This window comes from Poecilia reticulata, chromosome 12 (assembly GCF_904066995.2).
Source record: "Poecilia reticulata chromosome 12, P_reticulata-male-v2, whole genome shotgun sequence".
NCBI classification, from domain to species: Eukaryota; Metazoa; Chordata; class Actinopteri; order Cyprinodontiformes; family Poeciliidae; genus Poecilia; species Poecilia reticulata.
In genome coordinates, this window is record NC_088841.1 from 7,166,211 (window position 1) to 7,181,360 (window position 15,150).

General features: G+C 39.3%; 1 protein-coding gene across 2 annotated transcripts; it reads left to right on the forward strand.

The window, feature by feature from the left end:
- The first annotated feature begins 517 nt into the window (after positions 1-517).
- LOC103473353 (SWI/SNF-related matrix-associated actin-dependent regulator of chromatin subfamily A member 2) lies at positions 518-11,423 on the forward strand. Of its 2 annotated transcripts, XM_008423526.3 has the most exons (7): positions 518-882; positions 1,075-1,116; positions 3,685-3,914; positions 7,003-7,108; positions 8,896-8,997; positions 9,145-9,286; positions 9,708-11,423. In XM_008423526.3, exons 1-7 carry the CDS (start codon positions 796-798, stop codon positions 9,830-9,832), a joined length of 834 nt encoding a protein of 277 aa, XP_008421748.1. In that variant the 5' UTR covers positions 518-795; the 3' UTR covers positions 9,833-11,423. The 2 variants fall into 2 exon arrangements, with proteins under 2 accessions (XP_008421748.1, XP_008421749.1); XM_008423527.3 differs by lacking the exon at positions 1,075-1,116 and having other exon boundaries at positions 519-882.
- Positions 11,424-15,150: the final 3,727 nt, after the last annotated feature.

Consider the following 15,150-nt stretch of genomic DNA (forward strand, 5'->3'; position numbering starts at 1 on the left):
GTGATGCAAAGGCGCAAAACTATTTATGGCGATTTCCTTTTGGCAGCTTCTACAAGCCTTAAAATGCCTTTTTGTTGTCGTTTTTGTTCTTCTACAACATAAGATGTTCTCCACTATCACACTATTGATCAAACAATAGAAACTAACTGAATCTACATGCCAGATGACAATATATATATATATATATATATATATATATATATATAGTCTTGCCTGTCTGATTTGAAATACATTTATGTCATTAACAGGAGTTTAAGTCACTGTGGAAATCAGCTTTTCCCCTCATTTCTATGTAGCTACGTTCCTGTCGTGTGAGCCATAACGTTTTGCACAACATGCTGGAAGACGAATAAAGAAAAAAAAAATCGAATCGTTTCACAGAAACCAGATGTGCTTGAATTGTAGCCCGAACTGGGCTGCTTTCCTGCTATTGTTTCAGCTCCAGCAGCGATCAGTGCTGCAGATTTTCAGTCATTTGCCAACATCCCCTCTACCCCTCCACCATCTCTCTCTCTCTCTCTTTTTTTTCAGCTTTCGTAGAGGGGAGTCAAGTGTAATTTGAGTCAATAACACTCGTGCAATAATTGGAATAATTTCCAGGCTGCCTATATAAATGTAAAAGCTGCGGTTTGTTGTGGCTGCTGCGCCTTTAACGTCTCTGGAACAGCGCAACATTTTTTTAAAAAAAGGGGGGAAAAAAGACAGAAGTAATTACAAAAAAAAGGAGGGTGTGAGAACTTTTAACAGCGGGGGTGGGAAGACAAGAAGAAAAAAACACACATCTGGGGGGAAAAAATGAAGGAGACGAGCTTCACGGGGCCTGTCACAATCAAGAAAGGAAAATACTCCCGAAAGCTGCAGAAAGGAAAGGAGAAGAGATGGGTATGGCATTAATATCTTTTCTTTTTTTTTTTTTCTTTTTTTTTTTTAATACCCAGCCCCATTGATTTGTGTATGAAAAACATAGCGCTTTTATTCTCCCCCCTTCTGGGCTCCGCTTTCTGAGTGATCAGCTGATGAAGAGACATAGCAGCACGCCGCTATGCTGCTTTGCTAATTCTCTTCCCCCCACAGCTGCAGCCGATCCCGATAGCCAGCCTTGCAGACTGCACTCAGGTAAATATCCTCCTCCATGTCTTTCTGTCTCCTCGGGCTCCGGATTCAGCCAGGCTACATCGCATGGGGAAGGGAGGAAGAGATGGATATTTTAAAAAAAAGAAAAGAAAAAAAGTGTGTGTGTGTGTGTGAGAGAGAGAGAGAGAGAGAGAGAGAGAGAGAGAGAGAGAGAGAGAGCGGGCGTCTGAGTTTATATTCCTGCCTGTGCCTGTGCGTGCGCGCGCATGTGTGTGTGTGTGTGTGTGTGTGTGTGTGTGTGTGTGTGTGTGTGTGTGTGTGTGTGTGTGTGTGTGTGTGTGTGTGTGTGTGTGTGTGTGTGTCAGGGAGAAGAGAGGGAGTGTGTAGGTGTGTGTAACAGATGAGAGGGGAATCTTTGCCAGATTAGTCAGGGAAGAGGCAGGCTGGTTAGGAGAAGGCACACGCATGCAGGCGGCTCTCAGATGGGCTGTGCATCTTTCAGGATTACCCCCTGCCCCCCTTCCCCTCATTCCTGCACCCCCTTTTCCAACCTCTCCCCCTCTATATTTCCCCTCCAGTATGCTGCTGGGGCGACCGATTCTAGGCACCTCAACCAAGCGATGATGATGATGATGATGATGATGATGATGATGATGATGAGCGGGATTTGAGATTGGCGCAGCTCTCGCCGTCGTTGTTGTTGCTGTCACCTCTAACTCACTTCTTCTCTCTGCCATGTCTCCGCGCTTTACTGTCTCAGCGATTGTTGATTTTCCTTTCCCCTCTCTCTCTCTCTCTCTTCTGTTTTCTGGACGCGTCTACTCTTCCTCTTTGACCAACATGCGCGCAAATAAACCTCCCCGCGTCCCAGCTCGATCCCAACCTCTGTCCTTGAGAAAACACGTCGCCACATGTGTGCTGCTCGCTCTTTATTTGAAAGCAGATGTGTGATCCTGTCTGATGCATCAGTATTCTGGTTGGATTATAGTCTGGGTCTGCGTGCCTTCGCTGCTGCTGCTGCTGCTGCTGCTGCTGCACGGATCCTCGTGTTTTCTGGCATCTAATTTATCTTTGTTGGAGAAACAGAGGCTGCGGCAGATATTGATGAAGAAGGATGCAGAAACACGCTGTAATTCACCTCTTTTTTTTTTTTTGGTGCCATTCTGCAGAGAGCAAGCCAACAGAGTGACTGAGATTATTCTTTACTTGCGTTGTGGCTTGCTAGAATGTAGAGTGGCTGAGCTGTTCCGCATTCATTCACATCGCATGTTGAATATTAATAATTTGACATCAATATACTCTGGACCAAATGACGTGTTCTAAATCTGCAAAGGCGCCGCACGGCATTTCGGGTCACTATACGCGCTTCCTGCAAAATCAGAAATGAAGGAATTAATAATATGTTTTTAATATTTAAGGATATTAGTAGGTCAGAGATTTCGTCAGCAATTTCCCATCTCTGATTTTTTTTTTTTTTTTTTTTGCTAAAGCTTGTACCTGCAGATAAGTTGAGTCAAAACCAATTTCTCTTAAAAAACAAACAAAATTCAGTATGTATATATACTTATTTTACTTTCTGGATAATCTGACAATATTTCTAATGCGTTTAGCGTAAAAATGGACAATCTTTAAAATAGCCTCTGGTTTAAATAGCTGCTTTATGTGTATGCAAATAAGCTAATATAAAAAAAGGTTCTTACTTTTATCCCTTAAACATTGATACAATAGATTATGGCTCTCTATATTTTTTGTCTAAGTTAATATATGACTTAATTGTCTGATATGTTCAATTGTTAAATCATTTATTCATTCATTGTAACTATCCAGTAGCTCTAAGACGCCTTTCTATGATCAAGTAATTATAACGGAGCCAGAGGTGCTGTCACACTGTGTGAGAGGGAGAGCAGTTGTTCTTACACCGCTCTGCAGTCAAAATAAGGTGATCGTTAGTTTAGTCGGTATTTTAACCAGGTTTCAGCATCTTTTGCTTGCAGTTAGCATAATTAACTTGGCTAGCATTGCTAGCTATTAGCTGCCTGTGTGCATGTTCCCTGTGGAGATTTCAATGCAACTTCCTTTCTAAAAGTTTCTAACAGCTTTTTTTTTTTTTTTACTTCCTTTGACTTTACTTCAAAAGAGCTTTCTGATATTAAAAATAAGCAACTGATTTTTCTCACCTCAGTAACGACATCCACACTGAAAGGTGTAGTTGTTCATCGGTTAATGCAGATGGACAAATGCGGTCAGAAAAAGATCCGGTTTGTAGTTTCTGACTTCCACGTCCCAGGTTGGCTGATCGGCATAAAATCTGTCAAATCCAGTTACCATTTGTCAGCACTTCTCTAAATTGTAGTCAAAAAAAAAAACTCCAGTTAGCAAATAAAATGTATACTTTTTGAGATTTTCAGACTTCAAACTTGTGCTTTGACGTGCTGTAGGTATTAGCACCGCAGCATTTTTGAGACTCGAGGCGTCTACTGTCAGAACACGACACGGTTTGCAATAAAAGAACAAACCGTGCAAACCTTCAACCTCACCTGATCCCTGTGCGTCTGTCTGAGTTTACTAGGTTCCCCCCCCGCTCCCACCCACTGCTTCCTCTTCCTCCAGCCTGAGGCAGAAAAGAACAGCTCCCTGCAGGACATGGAAGAAGATATCGGCCTGAAGAAACGTAAAGGTGATCACCATGGAGAGAAAGAGCTGCAGGCAGGCCAAGCGATGGGCGAAAAGGTCAAAAGGAAGCGAGGACGCCCACCGGCTGAGAAGCTGCCTCCAAATCCACCCGAGCTCACCAAGACACTGAACACTCTGGTGGACATGGTCATCAACTACAAGGACGGGTCAGTCTAGTGCTTGTGGACCGGTGTTCCAATATTGCTACTACAACGCAACAAGCTTTCACAAATCCTCCAGTTCTTTACCTAGATGGTTTGAAGTTACGCTGACAGAGAGTACTGAATGCCAGCGCAGACACTCGGCTTTTAAAGTGAGAAAATTCTGATCCAAAATAGGGGGCGAGTTAAGAATAACACTCATTGATGTGATTTTTAACGCTTTGTCAGAAGGCCTGAAGCGAAGACTCCGTGGGATATCCTCGAATTGTTTGATTTTGCCTTTTTTTAAATACTCCATAAGCAGCAGTTTTCTGAGGGGGTTTTTTCTCCAAAAATACACATCTTTTTTTGTGAGTGATGTAAGAAATGAAGATTGATCTATCAAAGTCATTACAGAATATTCCGCTTCTCTAAACGGGAAAGCTCCTGTGAGTCTTTAGAGGCATGCTGTGAGTGACTGAAGTGGCGCTCTAGTCAAACCTTTGATGGAATCACAACAGATATCTAGAACACTTCAGAACGTACCTTCATTTTAGCTAATGATGAAGGTATGACGAGAATTAAGGTAAAGTAAGACACCTTGCCTTACCTTATTGCCTTATTTTTCATAGTTATTCTGCCTGTGCTTCTAGTTCAACGTGGGTTCACCTGAATCTTTCGGAAAAAACTGCTCTGGTTCATTTCAGCTTTGCAAAGATGTTTACAGGAAGTTCATCAGGAACAGTCTAACTTGCGATGTTCGCCGATACTGACATATGTTAGTGGACTCTGCCTGTAGCCGCAGTGGCATAGGAACGCACTTCGCCATGGAAAAACAATCCATGCACACCAGGCCGTCATGGATTTTTGTGAATTTGTCGAAAAAATTCTGCAACATGAGCACTGGAACTCTTGCAACGCAAACTCAAATATCACTGCAATGATTCAATAACATAACTTAATCACACGCAAAGCTATGCAGATACTTAACAGGGTGTCTGCGCATGCTTAAAAAGTCTTAGAAAATTTGAATGAATGCCTTAGTTCACGAAAAGATGTGAGTTGGTGTTAAATTAAATCATCACAGGTCTTAAATTTTGACGTGGCAGGGCTATTTTAACCCTTGAGGCAAACGCAGAGAACTGTGGAAAAGGGTACATACAAGGGTTAACCTCTTAACCCTTGTATGTCGAAATGGGGTCCAACCGACCCCACACACTTAAAACTTGTATCATTTTCCACAGACCTCTACGTTTGCCTCAGTCCTCGAACACACAAGGGTTAAGTAGTTTTTTTTTTCACATTTGACATCTTCACTGCGTTCCGTTACTGGACATGGTTGAGCTTCAACCACGGTTAGCTAGCTGCTCATATACCCTTGCTAGCTAGCTAGCTTTTTTGTGTCTATCATGGGTAAGAGGAAATATTAGCTGTGTCGAAATTCAGGGTCTGCATCCTTCGAAGGACGGATTTGTAGGCCGATTACGTCATAGCGTGGCGACAAGGCCTGTCCGAATTCAAAGACTCCTTCAAATGTGGCCTTCAAATGCGTCCTTCTTTTCCCCAGATTTGAAGGATGGGTCCGGTGTATCCTTCACGGCCCACGATATCCCATAATTCATTGCGGGTTCCTGTTGGGCGTTCAGGCAGAGCGTCAATGGCGGTGAATAGCGACAAATTATTTAGCTATATAACACTTTAAATGACACAACGTGATTTGGTACAAAGTTTTTAGGCGAGAATGTAAGTGTGTAAATCTCAAATATCTGCTCGGTTCATCAATACATCACCTAATTGCAATATTGCTCTGACATTTTCGGACCTGTCTGCTACCGCTGCGTTAACAGCCAGCTCCCCCCCGCCTGCTATCAGCTGGCCGGGCGCTCCAGGTTCGGTATGCCGAGAGAAAACGCCTAACTCTTGGCACTTTGTTATAAAAACTCCCGCTAGCTTTCCCCAATGAGTGGGAGTTAAACACCGATATTATTCAGACAGGTCTGGTTGAAAAATGTTTGGTTTATAAAGTATTTCAAAGCAGAGCACATCGGTTTGATTGATTAATTAAAGTTAAACCTTCAAACATAATAGGTTTATTTAACCGTAATGTCCTATCTGCGATGTGGAGAGTATTATATTTGTAAATGAATAATTTGTATTCCTTGTAGAAAAGTGCAGTACACATTTTAACATTTTAGAATCAAACTAAGAGATTTTCTTTTTACTATGGAACATCCTTTAATATAAAAAGTGAAGAATAATATAGAAATCAGTAATACATGACTGAAAAACAAACTTCGGCTTCGTTGTTGTTGTTTTTTTTCTTCTCTCTGCTTCACGCTGTCACGGTTGCTTGGCAACATGAGTTACGCTGAGGTGGGGGCGGGGACAGTTGGTGAAGGCTAGACCTGTCCGAATCCACAGATATTTTTCTTCCGGTCTTAATTCTATTCTAATTTCATAATAAAAAAAAACGAAGTAATTTCTAGTTCTGAATTCGGACACAGCTATAGTTGTCTGGACGAAGTTCATCTTCTCCACTGACTCATTTGTTTCCAACACATATGAGGCTACGGTGAAAAAAAACAACTAACTTTTAAGCTTGCCACTGTGGGGGTTAAGGTTAAGCGGTCAAACATGCTTAACCCACCTCAGCATGTTGGATTCTGGAAATGTGATGGTAAAACTGACTGCATAATTTACATTCTGATTATTTGACTCAAATAATATTTTGTTTTAAAAAAATAGGAAGAAAATAAATAAAAAGGCTGATGACACCGTAGCAAAAGTCACACATTGTCAACGTGAAATCATTTCGATTGGATTTTCACTTGTAAACAATTTAAGCATTTTATGAATAGGAATGAATTTTGTATTTGTAGTTTATGACAAACAATTTTCTATAACCTTTCAAACAAAAAAAACTTAAACTTTAAAATTGTAAAACTGTTAATTTCTTTTGTCTATATCTGTAGATGCGAGGAGTAGCCTTACATCTGTAGTCATTGTGAGACTCCACTAGGACTTTGAAATGTCAGCCCTTTACTGTATTACCACTGAAGTTTTTTTTTTTTTTTTATCAAATGAGATTATCTGAAACCTCATCTTGTTCTTGCAGGCTGGGACGACAGATCAGTAAAGGTTTTGTGCAGCTTCCCTCTAAGAAAGAAGTACCGGAGTATTACGAGCTAATCCGAAAGCCTGTGGATTTCAGGAGGATCAGAGTACGTGTCGCAGAGCGCCCTCGGGACCCATACACTGATCTCACTGTCATCGTGACTGCTAACATAGCAGTTCATGAAAAATGTGGATTAACAGATTGGAATGAAGGTTGTTAGCGGAATAAGAAGGGAAATATATATATATATATATATATATATATATATATATATATATATATATATATATATATATTCAAGCCAACATCAGTAGATTTTAGCACCAACTGCACACGGATGTTTCTGCATGTACCGTATTTTCTGCACTATTAGGCGCACCTAAAAACCTTCAATTTCCTCAAAAGCCGACAGTGCGCCTTATAATCCGGTGCGCCTTAGTTGTCAGAACGCTGGTTTGTTAATAAAGTTTGTCTGACCTATCTACCTACCGACCTGATAATCAGGTCGTCTGCAGGTCATTTAGCACGAACATGCTGTGCGCGATAGGAGAAGGGTGACCATCATCCGGCCACGCCCCGACCCAGTCGCGGAAGGCTCTCCTCGCCAACCCGAGTCGGACTATTTTGTTGACATTCTTTATGTCAACAAAGTGGCTTTAGACATTCATCCGGGGTGCTTCGACTAGGGTTACCAAGGGACCAGCCCCTATACGTTTAAAGCCGTGGGGGTGAGGTGGGGTGGCAGCGTGTCGGTTGGTCTGTGTTATCCAGAAACCAGTTGGGCACAATATTGCAACACCAACACCATGAGTGAAACAACGACTGGGGCAGCTACTATATAAAGAACTCAGAGACCACTTCTTTATTATACATCCACATTTGTAGAGTACGGAACAAATCGCATCCCGTATAGGTTCAATACGGGACGGGTGGCAACCCTAATTGTAGCGTCTATTCTATGAAAAAAAGTTTTAAAATAGGCCATTCATTGAAGGTGCGCCTTATAGTGCGGAAAATACGGTACTGACTGACATGTGGAGAAGTTTGTTTTTCAAAATATATGAACTTTCTGAGCACTATGAAGGTCACATTTACTTGGGTTTACAATACAAAACCCATTAAGTTATGAAACATTTTGCTAGCATATTAAAAGCATGGAAAAAAGGGGGCAATTTGGAAATTGTATTATAAGGCAGAAAACAAAACCCTGACTCAGAGATGGTACTGTGTTTCAATGCACAATGCTGAGAAATCACAAACCTACAACTAAAGATTGTATGTTTGCAGTACTGTTAGTATTCTGCAAAATTTGCATTCATACGTTTATATAGAGTCAGATTATTAGATTTGTTTATGAGACTAAGACTGCTATTATATTTGATTTGGTGGTTATAGCATAGATAAAAATATAATTCAAAATTGTTATAAAGAATAATCTCCAGTTTGTTATTGCCGTTTTAAATCTGTTAGAGTATAATTGTTGTTTGTTCAGAAATAAATCTTAGTAAATAGTAACCAATTAAAAATGATTGATTTCAGTCATTTCAATTAAACTTGGCCCTCTTCCAGGTTCCACCAAAATCTGTATTGAAGCGCTGTTAGAGGACAACCTTAGCAGATAACCTTGTGCTGGCTGAAGATTGTAAGAAAAAAAAAAATTGGCATTTTATTTTGGTATCTAGGAAGCAGAAATTATTTTTAGGTACCTTATCTGAGAGAAAGTAGGAAAAGTTTGGCCTTATTTAATGCCAGTCAATAAGAAAGAAAGAAAAAACGTTTTGCATCTTAGTGCAGTGTGCATAAACTTCCTGTTTCAACTCGTGAAATTCTCTCTTGTACGACGGATTCAATTATGTCTAAATTATTAACTTTTCTTCACCCTCTCGTTCTCAGGAGCGTGTTCGTAACCACAAGTACAGAAGCGTTGGGGATTTGGAGAAGGACGTCTTCCTTCTATGTCACAATGCACAGACTTACAACCTGGAGGGATCCCAGGTGAAGGCTCAGAAACTCTCTCACCGGCTAGCTAGCTCCTTTCCTTCGTTTTCATTCCTGCGTCGTCGTCACAAACGGGTTTTTCGATCTCGACTCGACGCACTAGCAGCTTAAGCTCTGATTAATTCTGTTTCTTGTCCACTCCAGATCTACGAGGATTCTATCGTCATCAAATCGGTTTTTGAGAGCGCTAGGCAGAGAATTGTCGCGGACGAAGAGCAAAAGGAGACTGTTAGCGCCGCTCACGGCAATCATGGCGGAGGAGCTGAAGACCAGTTCGTTCAATCAGGTTGAGCTTTGTGTTTTAGTAAAAATGATCTGAACAAGCTTTTTTTTTTTTTTTACTGTAAAGATTAGGATTTCCCCCAGTGTATTATAATCCAACACAAAGACTTTACTTGGGCCCCCACCAGGCTTAGCATTAAATTATTGACTAAGTTTTTGTTTTTTTTGTTTTTTTATGTTTGCATTGTTTAAGACTTTACAGTTGGTGTTCAGATATTAATCTTCCAATAACACATAATTATCAAGTGACATTTTCAACTTTCCTGTCAACTTCAAACATTTTTTAACTCAAAAAAATGCCGGGCTTCACAATTCTTCTGGGGGAAACCTTGAAGATGATGAATATGATTTGTCTGTTTTGGCAACAACATCCTGAAAAAATGTTACTATTTAATAAATTCTGTTTGTCTCCTTTTTGTAACCAGTGACTCCATTACCAGCTCAGATAAAGAAGGAGGATAGAAACATAACTACTATAGCCAAGACCCTCCACAGTGATTTCGATAGTGAAGAGGATCCAGATGACAACAACACAAAAGATCAGGGTTGAAAGGAAAGGCTCTCCCGTTTTTTATACATATTCTTGTTCGTGCATTTTCTCTGCCATATCCCTTTCTTTTTTTATTATTATTCAAAGAATGCTCCTAAAAAATAAAAGTGGAGAAACCACTCTAAGACCAGCAATTACGAAGCTGCGCTTTTTTTTTTCTTTTTATTATTCCCCCTCCGTTTCAGATGACTCACACGTTGCTGCACAGACTGCTGTCGCTCTCCTTTTTCACTATTCTCTTCCAAATAATCAGTCACGTTTTATCTGCTTCAGTCCCTGTGATTGCTTTCGCGGTTTATATGTAAAAGACAGATTTCGATGACTGTTTCTAATCGGGATGTTTGATTGTATGAAGTGTCTTCATTGTGTATTCGGAGCATGATATTTAATCCGGCTCCTCCGGAGGAGCCCCGGCCGTCTGTGTGTTCGAGTTTACAGAATTGAAGCACACACTGAAGACTTTGTAAAGAAATTGTAACAAAAATGAACATAATACATTTGTGTAAAATACATGGGGATTTTTAAAATAACGTATCTTTAATAAAACAAAACAAAAAATAGAGGTAAAGCATAGTGGGAATAAAAATGTGGGCCTAGAGATGCACCGATTAAAATTGTCCTGCAAAGTTTCTTCACCTATCAACGTCGATTTCTCTTTAAAACTAAAAGTATTGATTTTACTAGCCCCCCTGCCATAAGTGATCATTAGTTATTCAAAATATAAAGACATTGTCATGTCTCATGTGTGAGAAAGAGCATTTACAAAAGAAACAAACCTAGACTATATCCAAAACTAGCAATTTTTCCTAGCGTTAACATCTTTAGCCTTTAGCCTGGATAGCATTAAAACATGACTTCCCAGATAATGTAGATCCTTTTTTTTGACAAGGCTGCAAGTATTTGCAAATTACAGACACAAGTTGAGATACAAAAGGCATAAAACAGAGCAACTTTGTCGTACTGCCTTGCTGTTCTCAAACTTTAGTGCTCTCCTGTGGCTTTAATGAACCACAGAAGTATCTCAACATGTCATAGAAAAAATACATTTATTTCAAATAGGTTATTATATCGCTGTGTTTCCTGTGACTCTTAAACACCTCACTGATACTTTAAATTCTCTGATAGGAAATTGAGCTAACTTTTAATGTTTGGTCAGTAACAGTGTCCATGTTACGTTTGACAGTGTTGCTAGATATGGTGTGTTCAATTATCAAAAAATATATAGGATTTTTACGCTTCCTACCAGCTCGTCATCAGATAGGGGTGATGAAACTGGTGGGTTCGGGTCAACAGGAGATTTCTCGGTGCATCTCTAGTGAAAAAAAAAAAAGAAGCACTTTTCAACTAGTAATGCTGGTTTGAACTTTGTTACTGATGCTTCATGGAGTCAGTTTGACCGTAGTCTAACAAAGGGTCTCCATGTTGAACCCTTGTGCTACAATATATTCACATAGTGTACAGTTTGTGTGAAAAGTAATTCAGTTTCTTTCATGTACTCTCCTGGTTGTTGGGGAATTGGACAGCTTCATTGTCAAGACAATCTCTTCAAGTATGTATCGCCTACAAAATAAATTTTACCAAAAAAAAAAAAGTGTTTCTAGTTTGTGTTTTGGCATTTGAAATCTGAATTCAAGTGTAAAGTTTAAGTATTTTTTCTTTTATATTTAGAGAAAAGAAAAGCTATCAAAATTATTGAGAGAGCACACAGGAAGAGAACATATAGTTAGTAGTAAACTTTTATAGACAAAATCCCCAACGATCTTTACAAAGAAAAAGCACAAAATGTAAACAAATTCAAGCATAATTTTAAATTAATGATACAGACCAATAAAACAGGAATACAGTGATATTTTTAAAAATCATAAGACAGCTGTGTTTAAGTAGAACAATTGTTCAGCTGCTTTTTTACACGAGTCAAGGCTCTCAAGACAACAAAACGGGACCAGAAGCAGCATCTGTTCAAGTGCCGCTCTTGAAGAGAGTAAATATCAGATTAGCCAGAAATCTTCAGTGCACATAACACAAAGAAACTACTACTGGTCTATCATTTTTTAAAGATATGCTGCTCTTAAAGATAATGAGTTTTTGAAGTTTTACCTCTCTAAAATATAAAGGTACTATCACGTCTACATAATGGCAATCCATCTACAACCTTAGCGTTTAGCTGCCTATTGATGTGAAATGAAATCTGAACATTTTCTAAGCAAAAAAAAAATACTTTTTCAGTAAAAATATATTTTGAAAGAGGATACAGTGAGGTGAGCACTTTTACTTTCCCCCCAAAAAATTGCTACGCAGGAAAAGTGAGTGAGATTCTTGAAATTAAGAAGGCTGATTGTCAGTGAGTGATTATTGGTTTTTAAAAACACGTGGTCAATGAAAAAACTGGTAGCTAAACCTGAGAGAGGACTGTTCTTATCAAACACGTTTACTCACAATATTTAGCATCAGTAACTTTGGCTTTTTTTTTCAGTTCCTGAGTAACATTATCAGTACTTTGACTTACTTTCTAAACATACTTTTTATATTAGCTTGAAATGAGTTTTTAGGGCCAAACTACATGTTGTTGTTGTTAGAAAGCCAATAGACTAAAAGTTTGAATGACAGAATAATGTTTTGACAGCTAGATTTCAGTAATTTAGATGTAAAAGAGGGACTGACTGTGGGAAAAGTGAGACTTTCTTCTGCTTCTATTCACCATTTATGTTTCACGTCACATAAAACATAAGTCGTATGGTGCAACTGCTTGCATCATTGCAACACTAATAGGTAGAACCAGAACAGAAACATCTGAATTTTGCCACAGATGCTTTGATTCCAGACAGCAAACATTTGCCTCAACTAGGGATTTCATTTTGCTGTTTTATAAAGGCAAAAATAGTGTGATTCTGCAAATTTTGGACTAATATAAGTTCTGGCTTTATGTCAATTTAGTGAGGTCAGTTTGTGCTGGCAGAAATCAGGACAATATATGCGGAAAAGAAAATTGACTCTGTAGAATTGCTTAACCAAAAGTGAATGCCTAAATATGCAGTGACAAATGTTTAGAGACGCTTATTATGGTATTTCTTTAAGTGTGCTACAAACTTTTTATTAAAAAACAAGAACAAATATTAAGCATAATAAATATAACTGTCTCTTCAGTTCAATCTATTGCCTGATAATAGCTTCAAGTATTTCAACACTGCAAACTAAAATCAAATTATTGCAGTTTGACGAATTTGTATCTGATAACTGCATTTTCACAAGTTCTCCAATAGGTGGTGCAAGAGAACTGTTAGAGAACTGACTGTCACACTTGCATACGTACAAAGCCTCTTTGCGGTAACCTGCAAACAACATTTAAATAAAATGACACTCAGAATGCAGGTTATGTACGAAATTATCAAACAGAACCAAATAAGGCGTGAAGACATCTGTTATTGTTGGCTGAATGTGTAAAGTTTAAATACACCAAATACTGTTTTGTCAAAGACAGAATATCTACCATGAGATCTGCTCTGCCACACCAACACATATATAACTGATGCTTAAGTTATACCATTTTTTTTCTCACGTGCTTCACTTTTGCGATCATATCTCAAAAACGTTCATGTGACTTTGTGCTGCAGCCTCTGCGACCCCCAACACCATCACCAGCACATCATCTGAAGACTCTCAATTTTTCTGAATTTGTGATGCAAAATGGATCCAATCATAACTGGTGTGTGGCTGCCATGGGAGCTCTTTGCTGACTCGTGTGCAAGTTGGATATAAAACTGGTCTCCACAATCAAAATAAGTCCTTCCTGCTCATGCAGTCTCCATCATTTTACCTTTATTGTATCAAAACTATGATAACTGTAAAACACACACTGCGGGAAAAAGCTGCTTAAGCAGTTAGCACAATAATTTTTATAGTAAAACATCTTGGTTTGCTCAGAACTCAATTACATGTCAACTAATCCTAAGAATGAAGATAATCAAAAATGTCATCTAATATAGTTCCTAAATGCATCACTGCAAAATTTTCAATTTATTTTATATCTCTTTGGTCACACCAAAACAGAAATGAACCCAAAAATCCTTGTGCCATTTTACTCATCCCATCTGTTGCACTGGAGTCGTCTTTCAGGCCACCATGCTTCCAATAGGCCATTGGCTTTCTAAATTGTCTGTTTAGAGCAATTTAGCTGTAATATTCTCATAATATTTGCAGTTAGACGGTTGGTGTGTAAAGCAGTAAAATAAATAGACATGAAAGAAGATATATATATATATATATATATATATATATATGAAAGAGAAAAGAAATGGAAAGGGGAAAAGACATTTCAATAACCATGGCTAACTTATTAGGGAAACATTAATCACAAGATAAAATTCAAGTACTTATTAAATATTTAAAAGACACAAAATTAGCTGAGAGGATTCACTATGCGTATGTATATGTGATATAGTTATTTGAAGGTATTAAAGATATGGGATAATTTGAATTTCTCGATTACACCTCCGTCCAGTTGATGGCGGTAATGCACAAAGTCTGTATACTGCCTGTAAACATCAGAGAAGAAGAAGTTTGTTGTAAGCTTGTGGAGAGCACGTGAGCGGCTCTGGGAGAGAGTTGTGGAGACGGTACGAGAAGGAAGTGTAGTCGACATTTGAGATTATACTGGAAGTGTTTTGGATTTGTTTTTATTTGAGTATAAGTGCGGTGGAGTGCGTGTGTAAAATGAGTTGTAGTGGCGTGACCGCAGAGCAAGCTGGAAAGCATTTCAATGAGTTTGAAGAAGAGGAATACGGCGCGCCGGTGGAAGAGACAGACTCAGACTCGGACTCAGAGTTTGATTTTGACGATTCTGACTATGAGGTTTGTTCCTTGTTTGTTAGTTTCTTTCTTTGCTTGTTTATTGGGCCTGGGATATGCACAGTCAAATATTATAATCGGAATAGAGGCACACTGCACTAGTTTATACAAGCTTATTCCCATCTCCAGGTAGAGGATCCCTCCATTTTCTTTGACGAAGAGGAGGAGAAGGAGGAGGAGGAGGAGGTGATGGTCACCCGCTCCCGCTCTGTCCGGATGACTTCCACACCTCAAAAAACGCCACGGAGAACACCACACAAGTCACCGCAGAGAACACCACAGAGAGCCAGAGCCAGATCCAGATCCCCGCTGTGTGAGGCAGCAGCAGAAACACGCCACGGGAGGTGGAACACCGAGAAGGACGCAGACACGGCCCCTGTTTTAAGCCGTTTTCAGCCTAAGAGGACACCAGGAATACAGCTAGATGTTCTGGCCCCCTACAGCCCAAAAGAACTTTTTTTGTTGTTCTTTTC

Coding starts and splice junctions, on each gene's coding strand:
- LOC103473353 (XM_008423526.3), top strand. CDS start 796: ATGAAGGAGACGAGCTTCACGGGGCCTGTCACAATCAAGAAAGGAAAA. Junction 883..1,074: donor AAGGAAAGGAGAAGAGATGG/GTATGGCATTAA, acceptor TTCCCCCCACAG/CTGCAGCCGATCCCGATAGC. Junction 7,109..8,895: donor TGGATTTCAGGAGGATCAGA/GTACGTGTCGCA, acceptor TCTCGTTCTCAG/GAGCGTGTTCGTAACCACAA.